The sequence below is a fragment of the Rhopalosiphum maidis genome, chromosome 2, assembly GCF_003676215.2.
Source record: "Rhopalosiphum maidis isolate BTI-1 chromosome 2, ASM367621v3, whole genome shotgun sequence".
Taxonomy (NCBI): domain Eukaryota; kingdom Metazoa; phylum Arthropoda; class Insecta; order Hemiptera; family Aphididae; genus Rhopalosiphum; species Rhopalosiphum maidis.
In genome coordinates this window covers 5,418,610-5,438,455 of record NC_040878.1, presented here as the reverse complement: position 1 = coordinate 5,438,455, position 19,846 = coordinate 5,418,610, and the positions used below count along the sequence as shown (strand labels likewise).

Sequence of the window (19,846 nt, the reverse complement as noted above, 5' to 3'; positions counted from 1 at the left end):
AAAAACAATCGTAAATAAGTACATATGTCATATAGTATATATCGAAGTATATATAGTGTGCAATTAGGCAAACTACATTTGAGCACGTAGAACGATTTATTAATTATTAATAGAGTATAGAAAAATACCAGGTAAAGATAATATTATGTCAACTATAATTTTTTATCGCTTATTATAAACGTGCCATATTCTGTCGTACTGATATTTTGTATGTATTATTTTTAATTGTCTAGGAATATACATAACCATATTTTCAAAATTATTTTGAATTTATTAGAATATAATTATAAAAAATGTAATTCATCATACGCGTACGCGTAGGTTATAAGCGTAATGCCTTGAAACAAAATTTGAAAAAAAAATATTAAAATTGATTAAATATTTTGAAAATTATGTACTTACGTGAAATAAATATGAAAATTATAAAATTGGGTAATTAGGTGTAATCAGTTTATTGAAATTGAAAATCGATAAAACATAATCTTCACTGTAAATTTCTGATCTACTAAGTAACCTTGAGAATTATAATAGGATAGATCCATAGTATTATCAAAACGTTCACAGATGTATAGTGAGATTTTTATGCGTTTTTAAAAATAAAAAAGAACACGTCCAAATATAATATAAAAAACACTAAACAAGAAAAAGAAAATTTTTTACTATGTCTAAATTTTTGGTTTTATGAAAAATATTACTTAACAGTTAGCCTAGACAGTTAGCAGATTATTGAAAAATATAATCTACCCATTTCCTCTAAAAAAAACCCTTATGTACGATGCACCTATACTTGAGCTTAATTATTTTAGTTTATTTAATGCATCAAATCTAGTTCAATATTTATTTAGAAATAAATAAAAAAAGCCGACTTTTGTATCTTTACAAAAAAAAAAAATAATATACTTATATTTTAGAATATCGTTTTAATATAGTATACAGTTGAAAATGTTTAATCATCATCATGTATGATTAGTTAAACGTAAATAATTCAAATGATTTTTACCTTTGACCACTCCCCGAAGTTCCAGGCTATTGTGACGTATGACGGTTGACCTTTACACGGATGTTCGTTACACGGAATTGAAGATGACGGTTTAGAATCCACGCACATTTCTTCGTCAAATAGTTCTCTTGTTCCGTCAAATGGTTGACATACCACTTTCCTTTCTTTTATGCCTCCTCCGCATACTTCCGAGCACTGAAATATTAGCATTGTGTAAGTATTGGACTTGTCCATACTAACGTTCAGGAAAGAAAATATACAGCAGGTACGTATAGAATATATATAGTAGGCATAAGTATATTTTGTAGTGTGTGATTATTGGACTTAAATGTTTTTATATATTCAATCGTAGATAATCGACAAGTATGCTTACTTCTCCCCACGGTCCAGTTCTCCATGTCGACACCGGCTTACAGCTTTTATGGCTCTCGCACAACCTTCGGGCTTCCGGTTTTTCTTTATGCACTACGCAATGGGTTTCGTCCACGAGTTTACCACTGACCGAGGAAACACAAGTCACCTCGCGCTCCTCAAAACCCTAAAAATTACGTTTTGAATTTTAATATAATATGACACGCAGATATCTTATTTATTCACGCTCTTAGATTATAAAAAAAAACATTTATTTATTATTATATATACTTTTCCGCATTCAGCCGAACATTCTTTCCATTCGTCGGCCCGCCAGGTAACACACATCGGAGCGATGCACAATTCGACGCGTTTCGGTTGGTTCTTTGCTTTACAAAGGTTCCACGAAACTGGCTTGGCGCTGATCGTATTTATGCAGTCAATAGTTCGCCTTCTATAACCGTTACCGCATGAAGCTGAACACTGAGAGTTAAATAAACATAACATGATGAAATCCACATATTATTATTCTTACATCGTTGTGTTAATTTCGTCAATAAGTAATCAAATTATCAAATTGTATAATGGTAAATAATTATCATTTTATAATGACAAAAATTGATCAGATCACTGTTAGTTTATGGTAACTTACACTTGACCAATGGTCTGTTCGCCATGTATAGAACTTGTTGCTCTGTATAAATTTTGTGTCATGTGCACCGCCATTACTCAGAATTTCATTTTCATATATTTCATCGTCTACACCTGCTGGGCATGGGTGTAAAATGCATTTTTCTTCTTCGAGTGGTTTCGCGATCAGTGCACATGCAGATTCATCTGGTACATTACATCGCACCATACGTCTCACTATTCCAACGCCACATGTAACGGAACACTGAAAAAAAAATTATAATATGTCATGATGTTTATTACTAAGTAAATATAATTTATTTGATACAAATAATTTATAGAAAAAACCGTATCTGATGACAAGTTTAAAATACATAAATACTCATCTTTTACCGACATTTATAAAATATTTATTAAACATTAAGATAAATATTAATAATTCATTTTCGTATAAATAATATATTACTTAAAATTCGGTGTCTGGTTAAACAAATGTAAAACATATGCTGTTTAATTGAAAATATGAATACCAAGTGGCACTTTGTACGTGTTGTGGACTGAAAAGATTTTATATGTGTTTTATTTGTTATAAACTATTTATTTTTCAGCAGTTCGTTTTATTTGGCAGTACATTTTTTAAAAAGATTAATTTTAACGTATACTCAAAAGTAACAAAATATGTGTTGAAAATTAAAACAGTGTGTAGTTAACATTAAAATGTATTGTAATGTGTAGTACATTTTACTCATTTTTTCGATCATTTCAAAATTAAAGAAATTAATTTTTATTTAACAATAATTTTAAACAAATACGACTAATATTGATTATTTAATTATACGTTTTATTTATACAAAAGTAAATTGTTTTATTATTTTACAAAATATTAGTAGATTAACTTATATATTTAGTAAACTATCAGCTATTATTGTGAATCTAAAATTAAACACGATAAAATATAGCATTTTAAAATAATTGTAAAAATATTGTTTACCTGAGACCAAAGACCAGTTGTCCAAGCTGGACATGGTTTCATTGAACACGTTTCTTTAGTGGCTGGCATATTTGAACCACAATATTCTGAAGCTAACACTCTACCGTTGTCCATACGGCACCATACGGAACGCTCAATTTGTCCTTCACCACAAGTCACCGAGCACTAAAGTGAAAAAAAAACGTTGAATAAATTTAAAAATGTAATTATTTTATATCAACCCTTACCGATGACCATTCTCCGGCGGACCACTGGGGACATTTATCTGTCCCACACACTCTTGTAATTATTTTCTCACTGTCATTACACGACGTTTCGTCTCTCGATTCACCATTGTCATTCACGCAGTGTGCTTCCCTGTGTTGAACGCCTGACCCGCAGGTCTTTGAACACTAGACATAAAAAATAATAATATGTAATTATATAAATAATTATTTTAATCTAAAATCATTATGATAATATTATTGTTGAAGTTATTGAGGAAAATAATACAAAACATAAATTAAAATGAACGTTCAAGGAAACAATAATGCATTTTAATTGGTAGGTGTATTAATACTACAATAAACCAGCAATAGTCAAAATAAAAACATATGATTGTATTTTACCAGCCTGAAAATAAATAGGCGTTTTTTCATATTTTGTTATTATGTAAAATAGAATTAAGGCGTAAAAAAAGTGAAACAGAAGATAAAACTAAAAAAAAATGCTAATAAACGTTTGAGATTAGACGTATACTAATGTATAAAAAAATTATTTAAAAATAATATTATTATTATACTGGCATCACGATTTAAAAAAAATATATTAAGACCACTTAGAGAATACAAGAGAATAGAATATGCATGGACATGCTTAAAATAAAAATATGTAGGTGTTATAGCACTTAAAAGGAATTGAAATAAATAGCTAAAAATCGTTTAGAATGGAAAATTAACAAAGAGCTATATGTAAACCACCTGTTAGTGGTATAAAAAAATTAATCCTGTCTCATGAAACGAGTTCATCTTACGGGAGTCCATTCTGTAAACGACCATCTCGATTCCAAACATTTTCCGTCACAGGGAATAGTATTAGCAGGTTTTGGTAAATGAGAACACATAGTGTCTGCAATTTGAGAAGGTGCTCGTTTATCGTACTCCTGAACGCACACAACGCTCTGCGTCCTTGTGCCCGGGCCGCACTGAGCGGAACATTCAGACAGACTTACAGTCTTCCATCTGCACAAAAACAATATTTTAGTATTAAAATCCACAAATCGTACACCGCCGATTCAATTGCTCTACAACTATACATATTATAATAATTAATAACATAATCGGTAAAAAAAAATGCATTGGTATTGTTATGTTTTACATAAATAAATATAGTTAAGTACTTGATGGTACAGTGGAGATTGCACGGTTGCTTTTTCGTGCGGGGTACATCGTGTTCGCTACAATAACCTCGGGCTTCTTCGCCGGTTTCTTTTCTGACGCACACGTAAATCTTCGTCTGTTCACCTGAATCACGAAAAACCGATTATTGCAAAACACAACATTTGTCGGCAAAGTAAACAATAGGTAATATTATTATTGCACGTGATCGCCATCCATACCGGAACATATCTTATCGCACTGTCCCCATTCATCAGTCAATGCCCACACGTAGACGTCCCGTTCGTCTCGCATCACAGTGTATTGGTATACAATATCCGGAGCGTACGAGTTTCCAATCGACAACAACTGAGGAAAAAAAACACACAATCGTTAACGACACGAAATGAACATCGATTTCCTGGTTTTGGTGCAGGAATATATAACTATATAGCTGCGAGACTTAATTATTTTGCTAGTCCGTTTGCAAAGTATGTTAATAAGATGAATCCAATTGGACAAGAATTATACGATTTCGCGGTGATTCATGGATTTACAATATTGTAAAATCTATAGTGAACATTTCGGTTTTTTTTTTTAATGCATATTATGCATATTGTAAATACTTCTAGTTCTTATAACAAATTTTATAACTTTTTTATAACTGAATTTTTAAATAATTCATAAGAATAATCCATTTTTGAACATACTAACATAATATTTATTCTTGGTACGATATAAAAATATTCAACGCTTTGTAATATGTAAACGTTTATCGAATAAAAATATATTATTATATCCAATAAATCCTTGCATTTTAAAAATTCATTATTCTTTTTACGTTTTATCCACCATTGTCAATTCAAATAGAATTAAATTTAAAATAATATTTAACTGTATTTTTCAAATAGTATTACTGCACTTTTCATTGAGTTTATTACCGGTGGCGCGTATTTGATTGCATTTTTCTACTTTAAAAGTTGTATATTTTAAGGATTTTGTTAGGTTAAAATGAATTCAACGATTTTTTCACAGTAATATAGATAATATAAAGATAAAGAGTTGATATTGAAAGAATTTAAACCTGCATTGTCTGATTAAAAAGATTAGACTCTTATTATCATGTCTCAGATGTAAAATTCGATTTTACCGTCGCAAAAACATATACAAATATTATACATTTTTTTTAAAAACATAATGCGGCAACAAGTTTCTAGAGAAAACATATTTTTTTTTTATATAAAGGAAAGAATAGGCCACTCGTCTAGCCGTAATCGGGCGATCCCCCGTATAAATAAAGGTGATTTCACTCTCCGGCACGATAATAATGATAATATTATTCATAGCACAGTGCTATTATAGAATAATATGGCATAGTATTATTATTTGAGTGTATAGAATCGAATCTTACTCAAGGCATATATTATATTAACGTTAAACCAGTTACCGCTTACCATTATTAGAGTCTATCGTAAATAATCAATATAGGTACGTACTACAAGTCTTCAGAACCGCATTCGTTCACAATAAAAAAAACTACCAAAAATTTCAATACGATGAAATCACAGAAATCGCGACGGTTCAATACAGTGGCCCGAGTGCCAACACCCCCCTCCCCTAAAAAAAAAATAACTGCAGTTTGCAATTAATTTATTTCGTCACAACCCATCGTGTAAAATACGATGCGGAGTGCAGAGCGGATAGGATAATATTATTATTGCGTATATGTCATAATGTAGGTGGTACACGTTTTACCTCGACGGTGACGTCCTTGTTGAGCGGCCTGGACGAGTTGATGCGCTCGACGGGCGCGTCCGACCCGCTGTACTCGATGGCCGTGCCGCCGTACACGATGATCTTGTTGAACGTGCTCAGCACGTAGTTGCCGTTGAGCACGTACTCGCCGGTGGCGCTGTCCACCAGGGCCAGGTAATTGTCGTCCTTGCTGGACCCGTTGTGGCCGTGCTGCCGGATGTCCAGGTTGGACGACCCGGCCGGGATGCGCAACACTTTGGAGTAGCCGTTCGGCGAGCTGCTGTTGTGCGTGCCGACCACCTGCTGGCAACTGGAGTTGTTGCCGCCGCACACGCCGCACAGGTCCAGCTGGCTGTCCGAGCCCAGCGCGTGGTCGCAGCCAGCCTTCTCGCACATGCCGTTTACGCATATGTCGTACTTGTCCGGAGCGCACGGCGTACCGTCCACCACTTTCTCCTTTAGCTGATAGTACGCGGTGGACGCGGCCACGCGGCAGAACAGCCTGCACCGTTCTTCGTCGTCTGTATAATATTAAATGTGCACACCGGCAAAACGACAGTTATTAATCATATCATATAATAGACGAATAGGTATAATCATTAATAATCGGTGTACACTGAGCGGCGGCAATGAGGTGGGTATACAAGTGGGTGAGTACCTTTAATATTTTATGGGCATCGAAACGACGTATTTTGAGAATGACCAAAACGAAATTGACGGTATTAAAAAAAAAATCAAAAATCTCGAGGATACCGCTCTGCTGTATAGTATAGTTGTCGAGTGCACGAGATAGGATGTAAATATGCACTCGACGACAGTGTTCTGAGTTCATAGCAACGATTTTGAAAACCTCGAGGAAGTCACTATGCTGTATATTAGGTTTCAACTCATTGAATATGAAGTGTTAGATATGAGTTATATTGCGGAGCAATAATTAATTCATGACGACGAATGTCTAAAGTTTGTCAATAATTCATCTTGAACTCATTAAAATGTGACTTCATGATAAACTTATTTTAATTTCCAGTATTACAACTGATTGAAGAATTTTCATTCTTTATTTTTAATTATAGATAAAAGAAAATTCATATATAAAACAAAAAAAAAATCGAAAATATTCTATATCTAATAAATATGACTACAACAAATAAAATATTTTGATATCTGATCTGTATCGTGTATAGAAAATTCTATTGCAAAAAAGAAATCGTAAGATATTCATTTTCGAATCATAACAAAATAACAAAATCAATTTGGTCAACAACTATAGGTTTTTCCCTAATTTTTTGCTCTTTTTTCTGATTATTTTTAGAAACACGGGCCAATTTTTACCAATGATATGGCAAAAATAAATAAGTAAATGAAAAAAAAAGGCACACCATTATAAAACTAATGAATCATCGTTCAGCTCAGAATCTAAAATATTGTGCGTTTACAGTTTCCAAGGAAACATTAATAAATTATAAGCCAAAACTGACTTACCAAACACACAATTATAAATAAAATGATTTTCTAATGTTTATAAAATATATTATCATAATATATGTGCAATTTAATTTTTTTACTTATTTGTCGACTATGTCTTGTTTATTGTTCCGTTTCACTGTTTTTATTTAGACTTGTTATTTTTACTATAAGTGCATTACGCGATAATAAATTAAAATCAACTAAACTTAAACACATTAACTCGTTAGAGTACTTTGCAGTAATTCGTATTAAAAGCGAAATAAAAATAACAAAAATCTGACGCAATTGGTCAATGTAAATAAATTATGATCAAATTACGTCCTACGATTTCGGACTTAGGTTACCCACTCTTATCGAATTGAAACGTGAGTACTGAGCAGTACATTACAGTGATTTTAAAATATTGTGTACCTATCTACACGTCTTAAAATACGTTAAAATATGAGTTTTTCCTTAATTTTTTAATGACAATTTCATGACAGCAATAGGTGTGCCATTACTTCCTGTAGCTATTATTTTTAAAATCATGTACTCACATCCTCCGTACTTTGGGAGCCACTGAACATTTGGCTCGAGGTCTGCTATGTTGAATGTATGGTTATTAAACATTGCGCACTGTTCACCGCTAAAAATTCAAATGGTCCGATTAAGTCGCCGTTGATGTCACATGTATTACATTTCGTTAGGTAGGTATAATATCTACGAAAAAACTCACCGGAAATCCGGAGTGCCCGGCGGACAGTCGTTCGTCGCACAACTCCGCACTCGGACACGTTTTCCGGTACAATATTTTCCGCCATTTGACGGCGGCGGGTCGGTACAGTCTCTGTAACTCTTCTTCACACCTCCACCGCATGTTCTCGTACATTCACCATAACTATACAGATTTATATAGGGTCTCGGTTATTCGTCAATTATTATCATATAATATTATATCTATATTATTGCATTCGATGACGATTGAAACATCGTAAACTCTTAGATTATGATCACGTTCTAAATTATTAGAATTCAAGGAATATTTTTTCATATTATTTCAATTGACAGTACGATTTCTCAAGGCAATACCTACTTTTATTTTTGTTCCTATGCCATGAATAAATAATAAAACAAAAAAGTAGAAAAAATTTCTTCTTAACGTAATTTTATACTTAAAATCGTATTAACTAAATACCATATGTTATTCATATTTTATACGATTAGAAAATAAATATTGCAAAAAAAATTATAATAATAAGCCTTATTAAATTATATGACATTCATGTTGTCTCTTAGCCGATATTAAAATCATAAAATAAAATGTTAAGTACAGCTATAATCTGCACAACTCATATTATATAGTCCATCGATTTTTATCAAGTCGATATGCACTCACGGTTGCCAAGGCCCCCAACCACCATCGACTGGTTTTAACGCATTTCGATCTTTAGGCACACATTTTCCTTGCTGACACCAGTTTTTACTGTTCCAGCATTGTGTTCCATCGGCCCAAGGCATATGTTGTGTGCGGCAGCCATCTTTCTCACCGGAACTAGTTGTACACCATAATCTCTGACACACCGGCTAGATGCATAATTAAATTAGATTAAGTAAAATAAACTTAAAAAAAACATAAATAATTAATAACTCACCATATAAGAACATAATTTTGATTCAGGCCCGTAAATAAACTCGCATTGTTTGTCTCCCGAATAATTTTCACCGGCAAAATGTGTTTCGTGAGTCTGGTTTTCGATTTCAAGATAATCTTTGCTGGGATCATCTTGAAGGCATTTGCCGTTTCCAGCCCTTTAAAAGAGTTATTATTAAATTATACCACATTTCATCGTTCATTACTTTTATCGTAAACACTTACTCCAAATACTCGGTCAAAAAATGTCTACTGCAAGTCGACCAGGTCCACGGATGCGAATTGTGATCCAACATTCTTGACATGACATTATGCATTCCGTCTTTCTGTCCAAAATCTTTACATTTATTATCGTCGTCGTGTGGCATACTCAATCTAAAATACATTTTTATCAATCTTAATAAATACGACTAAGATCGTCACCAATAAATCTATAGACGTACACGTGTCCCAATTCGTGGGCAATTGTAAACGCAGCGCTGAGTCCATTGTCCTGTACGATTGCACAACTATTAACATTACACATAGTGCCTAACTGTGCCAATCCCAGGGTGTTATCACATTTTTTCGGATTATGATTTCGACAGACGTGTTCTCTATAAAACGCAAAATAAAGTTAATAATAGACACGTACTGCATAATGGACTATTAGGTACAGCAATTTCCAGTAAACTATGTCGAATTATTTATATAAAGCGTGACTAGTATGTAGAAACACATAAGTACGCATAGAATACGGTTAAATACTGTAAGACAGTACCTGTATTGAAACAATTCTGGAATATCAAATTGTCACAATCACGTCAATTCCGTACGACGCGTATTGTAAACTGATTGATAAATTGCATTTGGTGTTCATTCATGAACTGTTACAGCATAGTACAAGTTAATGAAATGGAAAAAAAACCGCGTGTGAATTACAACCGGTTTCGATACTATCTCCAGTATGACGAAGAACAAACGAGTCACCGCCCTATGACCCCGCGACATAGTCTCGCTTTATTATCATTATTAATATTTTAATATGTGCATAGGTGAATGATCGTTTTGAAAATAATACTTTGACAAGAGTAATTTGTTTATATAATACGACAGTAATTCTAGTCGCCGACTATACGACAAGCGTCACCGTCTAGACAGCTCGATTATTGTTAATAAATAATAATAATATAATAGTATACCTGGTTAATAGTAGTGCGGAATCGTGGTGATTCGCGCTGGCATCACTCTCATCGTTGTGGTGAATTTGCCATTCACAAAATTTGTGCAACATGTCTGCAGCTGCAATGCCGCCCAATCGGTTACGGTTTTCGACAAAATGCACGTCTCTCAAGACGACCAACTTAACCACGGCTATATGCATCGGATTCCCTATGCTCTTGTCCTTATATATTTTTGAAACCTATGTGGTTTTAAACGTGTTATACTTGGTGTGTTAATCATACGTGTACACGGTGGTTTCGAAGACTTACGATCGACATAAGGGTAAGTACGTAATTGTGAAGCTCCTTTCCGTGGTAGTCAGCCATTTTCTTGTCCGCGACGACCATCAATTCTACGACGTATTCTGAAGTCAACGATCGCTTCTTCCTAAGTTTTTGTGTGTTTGGTAGACTAGTAGAACTCAAAAATATATCGTTTTCTGTTAAACTATTCGTACTGCTGTCAACAATAAATGGTTTAACTTCAGCGGTGGCACTATATTCGTCAGTTATTGTATCCAAATCACTAGTGCCTTCATTGTCTGAAAAATAAATAAAATTATTTACATAGTACAAATATTAACATTTTTTTATTTCTGCACCGTATTACGATAAATATGTGAATATAGATAAAAGTCTATAACATAACTTTCTTTGTCATTAATATTTTTACTATTTATAACATATTAAAATTAACTAAAATCAATTGTCAATATTACACCACACTTAATACAATAGTTGCTTACAATATATACCGTGTGCTTAATAATTAATGAATGCCAATTAAAAAAAATATTTAAGCGTAAATCATGTGAAAACAAAAAATACCAATAGTCTTTGATTTAATTGAGTTTAAAATTCATTACGGTTGAACCATACGAATTGTACAGTTATTTGAATAAATATTATAATCTATCAAACTATAAAAATGTGTTCATTATTACGTAGGTTGAGAGAAAATCAATTTTGTTCATAATTCCTAGCAGTGACGGTTTTAAAACGTAGGTACTCCTGTCTCCGCGGGAGGCTATATACCTCTCTCTCCGTTAAGTGTTATATTATGGACCTTGACATTGAATTAATGTTACCTAAGACGCGGAATGAAGCCACTGACGAACGAGTGGGATTATATTTATTCCGAGTTCATTATATTATATTAGTATGACGAAATATCAAACATCACTCGATTCTTGGTCTCAAATGTCCATTTATCATAATTATATAGAAATGGGTAGGTTAACTATTACTACTATTATTACTATTATTATTATTATCATTTTTATTACTATTATTGTTTTTACTTTGTGGAAACAACACGATCGGGACTATCTGGGAATTGCGATTCTACATATATGCACGTACGTATATTGTTTTTAATGTTATCTTGTACCACTAATGGACTTCAAATACAAGACACGCGTTTTAAACCATCCACGCAGGCGTATTATTGTCGTTATCGGACGTTGGACTAACAGCTATCTAACGTCTCTAAACAGCGGGTTCAATTATCATGATTTGTTATTGCTACTTCTTCTCCCATAACGCGTTGGGTTAGGATACTATACACGCGTACGCATACTCCAGGTACATATTACGTCGTGACGGCGACGACGAATATGCATACAATAATGTTGCAGCGTATTATTGTGGGAAGTACCTATACGATCGAGAAGCTCCGGTGCCGATGGGATTTACGATACTATATAGGCACTTGCACCACTGCGGTCGTGCCCGTTAACTGGATGTTTACAATGGTCTGTTTGTATACTAATGCGCCTGTATAAGTATAGTACTTAACTGTGTAGACACAGGTACCTACCTCATAAGCGCGTGTACGATTGTTCGTATTATAACAAACGGGATAATCGAGGCATGAGACCCACCCTATACGCAAAAGCAAAATCACGTGTACCTTATATAATATTATATACGGCCCATTAAAATCGTGTAATGTTTTAAGATATAATAATATTATAATGTTTTCACAACGGAGTCGAACGTTATTATTGCACACTACCTTGTACTCCGCAATTTTTCTCCGGTTGATGCGATCGTTGCGTTTGTCCGGGCGACTTGTCACCCTCGGCCAACTGACCGGATCGGTAAATGCTGTGTAATGCCGGAGTTACGTGGTTTTCTGTTGTCTCTGCAGGCTCTATAAAGTAATTACCGCTAGTTGTGCGAATGTATCCTGTCTGTGAAACAGAAAAAAAACATACAAAATAATCAGTATTTTTGTTCAATATAGATCAAAAATTATAATCAATAAATCGAATAACGATAAACAAAAATTGTTTTTAATTGATATTAAGTAATTATTGTTATTTAAAATAATTCAACAACATTGATAATTTAATATTGTCTTGTTATCACAATATATCATTACAATATATTTATATATTATTTGAATATCATATAATTAGTAAGTAAATTATGTAACAAAATATAGTTATCTATAAATAAGTATGAAAATTTAAATTGATGGCCGTTTTAACATTCTTACATTCAATACTTAATTCTTTTCAGCATTAATTACAATAAAATATAAACAATTCAATATCTGATTAAAATCAATTGAACCAAAACGTGTTAAGTCATCATCGCGCACGAGAAACTGAAGTTTTGGAATTATCTGTCATACAACTGTAGTGATGTTATTTAATCTTTTTGCAATGCCCACAATAAATTAAAAGACCATTGATTTTTATGGTATAATTAAAACATTGAATAGGTAGTGTAAAGATAGAATGACACAAAATAATATTGTGCGCACAGTGCGATGGATTGGTCACGAAAACAATAGTGATAAAATGTGAATCATTGAATTAATAAATTCTCTATCCTTGCTGGAAGGCTTTTGAATATGATTTCCTTTGTTCTAAACCCTCAACGGGTGATAAGCCGCGTACACCTATATTTTGATTTATATTGTTTGTTTCCTCACATCGCACACGAAGTTCTTATTAAATTCAAAAAAATAATAACAATAATAAAATGAATCATATTTCCTAGTGAATCATTCACATGCAACGTTTTATTTTTCGCACTGTGAAGTGCGAGTACAAACATACACGAACATTTTATTAATATTATAACTATAATAATATGTTACCATCGCACAACAATAAACAAATTCTTTTTATAGAATACATAATATATATTTTTTTATTTCTCTGTATTATTGATATTAAGAGCACTTTCCATTTCGAATATTAAATTGTTTGAATTTATGAATACAGCGTTTAGCAAATTTTCGCAGCATACAAAATATAAACTTGGTTAATTATAGAAAAACAGGGACCGCATACAAGGTAAACAGATAATAATTTTACTATTGATCTTTAATTTTATAGCCTATTTGTCCTTACTCTATGATATATAATATCCATTAACACATAATTGCAGTCTAAAATTATAAAATTTCATCTGCTACTCTGTAGTATACCAAACTAAAACATCATGGGCTCAGATTTGTGTACATTGTTTAATTCTAATTTATTTAATCCTTTATCTGTCAGATCGCAACCAAATTTTTATACAAAATCGTATAAAAATTGTAAACAATTTTACAATTATGAACTTAAATAATTAAATAATATTTTCATCGTTAATTTGTTGATTTTGAAATAATGAAAATTTGTTTTATATTTTTGTACAATGTTTAAAATTTGTTTATATATCCATTTTAATCATTAAAAAACGTTAATTTTAACTCTCGCAATTATCAGCATGCGACAAAAACGATTATAATATCATGAGCAGTGAGCACATATACTATTTATTATAATTTCCAAATATATTTAAAAACACGGGAACGTGTACTTCTACCATCTTGATTTGTTTAAATTTTGAGTATATAAACCATTTCATCATTTTACTCGCATTTTTGTGATTTTTTTTGTGTGTACTATTAATTATTATTTTTTTTTTAATAAATCAAAACAGTAGTCATAGAATGCACAAATTAATTCTAATAAAAACTTTATTCAAAAGGGAAAAATTTATGTTATACCATTTTGTACCGAAAATGTCACAGTTTTAAATTATGAGAAAAGTTAAAAATTTATTTTTCTTTAGACTACAATTTACAATTTTAATTTTAAACACATATAATAGGGTGAAATTGAATTTTCAAACTCGTTTTAACTAGCCAAAAAATATGGGTTTCTAAAAAAAACACGTAATTTATGTACATTATTATTATTATTTTAAAACCAACAACACCAATCTGCAGATACTTAAGACACACAAATAAAATATATAATAACACGGAACTGTATGTACTGTATTACAGCTAATAGTTATTGGCAAACAAGAACAGAAGTAATAATAATAATATAATGTCGTGTCTTATTACATGTCGACGTAATGTAAACACAAGTGGCCGTGATAGTTTTTATGCGAAAAAACCTAATTTTATCTTTAAGAAATAAAACCAAGTGTACGGCCTACAATTACTTCCCAAGGTTCTCGATATCACAAATATTATATGGACACGGAATACCTACTAACCATCAATAATACATTCGTACATAGTTGAGATGTGTGATTATTGCCTTGTATGGTAGCGTCTAAAAATCTAAATTACCAAAACGAAAATTCAAAAACCATTCACGATTAAAACATAATTGTGAGATTAACTATCAAATCATCACGAATATATTATATTGTATAGAGGGTCACACAACCACATTATATTATGAACCTGAAGGTAACCTGCATGGTTAAAGGGTCAATAGATTCAATATTCAACACGTGTTTGAACTTCAATTGGAGACCTGAGTTATGATTGAATATCGATGGTAGTTTGTTAACAATATCGAAAAAAAATATCGAGACCTTAGGTATTCATTTATAAATCAGCATAGGTATATTGAAAAGTAGTAAATTCGCCTAAATAATATTTTTGCGTGTCTTCCTCATAGAAAATTCATATCGACATGTTCTAAAAATAAATATATACTTTTATACATTTTTAGATATATTGGATTGTAAAAATTAATTTAAAGTTCATATTTATTGAATAATTCAAAAAATTCTGAATTCTTAATGATAAGTTGTAACCTATACAATTAAGTAAAATATTAATTGAGAGTTTAGACTGCAGAACTTAACTCAGTTAAGTTCCTTTTATTATATGGCTAGTGGCAAAAAACCGAATTAAGCTTAATCGTACAATAAAATAAATTCGAAATTGAATAACTAATATTTAGGTAAGTATATTCGAATTGTCGCGTTCACATCAGAAGTTAACCTATAAGTACATACTTAGTTACATTATTACACATTATAATACATCATCACAATCCAATAGTTAGTGAAGATTTTAGAAATAAAACAAAATGTACGTTATAAAATGTACTTTTAGAATACTTAATATAAATAAGGTTTAATTATCATTAAACATATTAAAAACTAATAATATTTTTTTTATAAAATTAGTTATGCATATATAACTAAAAAGTGGTACAATACTATTTTTATTATACTAACTGATTGTTGGCTATTATTTGAAAGTTTAAATTATAAAAAAAAAATTACAAATTTAACTAGTTGCTCATTTTTTGTATTTTGCAAGTTTATAACAGCCACAGGTTATATTTTTTAAATATAAAAAAAATATTATAATATTAATATTAATATTCGAATGGTTTTTTGGTATTTTTTTTTTTTATTATTGATATTAATTTATGACATTAAGAGTAACAAATCAATTTAACATTTTAACTTGTTTTCTCTTTATTAGTGGTAAAACTAGTTTAGAAATCTTTTACTATTAACAAAAAAATTTGATAAGTTATTATTTTGTTTTATGTCCTATGATAATAACCATTATATTTATATCATGCTGATAAACCTAATTATTTTCTCACTGTAAACTAATTGCTGCTATATTTTTTTTTTTTTGTATTCATAAATCTTATACAGTTGACTTATTAAAAATTAAAAATAATCCATAATTCTAGCTAATACATAAAATTTGTTATAATATTAAATTAGAATACCCAGTATCTCGTATCATGTGTTATTCATACAATTATTGTCCGAAAGAAATTATGAAAATTTATCAAACATTTTATAATTGTAAGTTATAGCTCAAATTGAAGCCACCATTATGTGTAATTATAATTGAAGTCAAACAATTAAGCCCACTCAAATTTGTATAAAATTCTGTCTCAACTTCCAATTATAATGCTCGATGTTCATAACATTTTTATATTCAAAATTTATAGTTTAAAATAAATGTATTTAACATCTCAATTTTTTAAATATTTTTTCAATGATTCAATGTTGCATTTTTAAACTTTAAAAAAATAACTTGTTATTATTTATCTGCTTACAGCTTTTACAGAAAAGTAATTTAACCACTTTAGCTATTACTTGATGACGTTTATTGACTAAAAACTAATACTTAGCCTCATTCTCATTTCTCGTCTATACGAGAATAAGTTTATTTTTTGTTTTATGTATTTATAAATATTTACATTTGTTAAATAAATACCATGTAAATGGGAACAATTTAAACGTAATTAATTCATGGAAAAAATCCCTTGAGTGTACTCAATAAATATGCAAATTAAGTGTAAAAAATAAAAACTACTTTATTAAAATAATACCGTTAGCACCGATTCAAAAAATAACTTAATAAACATTGCAAAAATAATTCATAAACAAGACATATTTAAAAAATATAATAATAATATACAACATATGTCAGAAACTTTATAATAGAAAAAAAACTGTATAAAATATTATACATTTTATTCTATTGTATTGTGGATGTGATAAAACACAATAGACGAATAAAATCCGAAAAAAGCATAAACAATTAATCTATCTTGCAAGAAGCCATAAATTATTTTTAAATTTGAAATAAATAATATATAAGAATGCATTGACTTATCTGACAATATTTAAATGTTAATGTTTCTCTCATTATCACCAATCTATTTACATAAAATAACAATAAAGAGTTTATCACAAATATACATTTAAATTCAAATTTGCTTAATATATTCAAAACTATCACTGCAGTTGAGTGACTATTATTTCACACGGCATATTATACGTTAGTCAATGTAAATGACAAAATTCAAAAATATTCTTATTTTAGAGTAAAAAATAAAACAATTTGTTTGAATTTATTTTTATTTTCGTTAGCTTAACATGACTTCAAAAAAAAGTAAAATAATATACTTAAGTGAAATTAATACCATTTAAAAAATAATTATCAACAATTTCAATTGAAAATTTTGGTAAATTTGAAAACATAGCCTTCTAATAATTACCTATCGGATATTAATTGTTATCTACAATTCACATAACGTTTTCCAATCCAACGCAACAATGACAATGATATATTATATTCCGATATAAAGTATGGTGAACGTGCGTATGATATACGTATACATATGTGTTATGGGTACCTATATGTAATAATATATTATACAATGTACATTATAATACATATCCATATGCGTAAAATAATAATGTATACCGATTTGGCTAAGTACCGACGGTCTCAACGCGCTTATTATAATATTATAATGCATAGCATAAGATTATTGCGGTCTCGTTTCATGCGTGTAGTGTGATAAAAGCACGTGAATAATAAGAACATTATATAGATATATACGCTTACGTATACCTCTGGGAGAAATAAGCGCATCTGTATATACATATACAAATACAAATACATTATACATCGCATAATGCTGTGTACCTATGACTAGTACACGCGAACACCCGATTGGAGTCGTATTACTCTGTTCGCGCATCGCACGTCCCATTATAATTTACTACACGGGTTCGATAAAACACATAATATTATAAAGAAAACGCGAGGGGCTTGGGCGTAAATGCGCGGGCGTGTCGATACACATAATACACATTAATATATTATAATAATATTATATTGTTATAATCCTCGTCGTCATCTGCGGTGCAATGCATGCCTATAATATTGGCTCTCAGAAACCGGTGGTGTCGGCTTTGGAGCGGGGGTGGGTCGTCGACGACCGGGTAGGAGGAACGCGCGGAAACCGACTCGTCGCAGAGCACATATAATATAATATTAAATCGTACTCGCGACGTCTAGTGTTTCACCTCGGCCTATAATCTCACGATAATCGCCGTTTGGCAGTGTCGTGGTCCTCATCCGGCGTGGGCAAATCTCTCGTGTAATACTACACAGTATATGACTATAACTACCTAATAGGTTAGGTACCTATATAATAATATTATATTGTATTGTATAATATACTCGATAGCGCAGCTATATAATAATATGATGCTTTAGGGAAATGGTGCAATGTAAATGGCAATAATATTTTATGTGCACGCGGTGGTCCGCTGGCTGCAGAAACTGCGAACGGCCATGTATTATTACTGCAGTGATATTAAATCATATATCGTATTATAATAATTACTATTATATAATGGGTGCGTGCTGTACAAACACTATAATATGCGCCGGTGCAGCAGCAGCAGCAGCAGCAGCAGCTGCCACAGCAGCAAGCGATTTCGTATACGGAGGACGCGTTATGGGACTTTCGCAGCGCGAGAGGTCAATGGAAGTATATATAATATAATATATTGTTATACATAAATATAGTGATATAATACTAATGGCATAATTATTGCGGCGGAGAGTCGTCTCGTCATGTGCGCAGTGTACGTCATCGTATATACAGTGCGATTCGCCAACCGGGCTCACCCCCATTCTACGGTTTAAGAATCGCACATTTATTCAAATCCCTATTTTTAGAATTTATGAGCGCGTCTCTATAGACCGTATTTTAAAATATTTAGATGTTGTATGCGCCATTCAAGTAAAGTCTTCTGTGCAATAGTTGGATATCCAGACACATATTATAGGGACGGGGAGGAACCTTAAAATTTCGTTAACATAATATAGAGAATAATAAATTTACCGAAACAGACATTTTCAACACAAACGCTACATATAGTTACCTGCAATAGTCATTTATTACAAAAATGATAACATATATACTAAACTTCCAAATAATAAATCTCTTTTTTTTTAATGAAAATGTCAATTTATTTGTATCATGCATATTATATTAGACCCTCCAATTTTCTCCGACAGCCTGATATAGTAATTATTTATTCTTTTTTTCAACAATAATTAATCATTTAAAAAGATAATATTTTGAGTAAACGATATTAACTTCTATAAAACGGTTTGCTTTTAATATGTAAGTTGCTAAGTTGATATTTTTATTATTTTTTTGACGAAATCAAAATTTGAACACCAAACAAGTTTCTGCGTAGTTTCAAGGATATAATATGATAACCAACGATAGAAGGTGTAAATGAGACAAAAGGGCGAACATACAAAAAACTAAAATAGTTTAATATAATTTTAGTTTGGAACAATACGATTTTTACAAATAACTATATATATAAAACAGATTAATCTTGATTAGTGAATGGTGATTAATA

General features: G+C 31.1%; 1 protein-coding gene across 1 annotated transcript in view; it reads right to left on the bottom strand.

Annotated features, from left to right (window-relative positions):
- LOC113553107 (A disintegrin and metalloproteinase with thrombospondin motifs 20-like) overlaps window positions 1-19,846 on the bottom strand; it is an 88,435-nt gene that overhangs the window by 7,794 nt on the left and 60,795 nt on the right. Inside the window, exons 5-23 of the mRNA XM_026956262.1 lie at window positions 12,399-12,576; window positions 10,652-10,923; window positions 10,361-10,581; window positions 9,623-9,775; window positions 9,405-9,554; window positions 9,181-9,337; window positions 8,925-9,112; window positions 8,265-8,426; window positions 8,086-8,174; window positions 6,083-6,603; window positions 4,570-4,696; window positions 4,351-4,474; window positions 3,985-4,192; window positions 3,200-3,364; window positions 2,973-3,137; window positions 2,004-2,246; window positions 1,643-1,834; window positions 1,374-1,538; window positions 1,001-1,195 (exon numbers count right to left, since the gene is read on the bottom strand). Of these exons, the coding sequence (XP_026812063.1) occupies window positions 1,001-1,195; window positions 1,374-1,538; window positions 1,643-1,834; window positions 2,004-2,246; window positions 2,973-3,137; window positions 3,200-3,364; window positions 3,985-4,192; window positions 4,351-4,474; window positions 4,570-4,696; window positions 6,083-6,603; window positions 8,086-8,174; window positions 8,265-8,426; window positions 8,925-9,112; window positions 9,181-9,337; window positions 9,405-9,554; window positions 9,623-9,775; window positions 10,361-10,581; window positions 10,652-10,923; window positions 12,399-12,576 (3,675 nt within the window). The remainder of the gene's footprint in view (window positions 1-1,000; window positions 1,196-1,373; window positions 1,539-1,642; window positions 1,835-2,003; window positions 2,247-2,972; window positions 3,138-3,199; window positions 3,365-3,984; window positions 4,193-4,350; window positions 4,475-4,569; window positions 4,697-6,082; window positions 6,604-8,085; window positions 8,175-8,264; window positions 8,427-8,924; window positions 9,113-9,180; window positions 9,338-9,404; window positions 9,555-9,622; window positions 9,776-10,360; window positions 10,582-10,651; window positions 10,924-12,398; window positions 12,577-19,846) is intronic.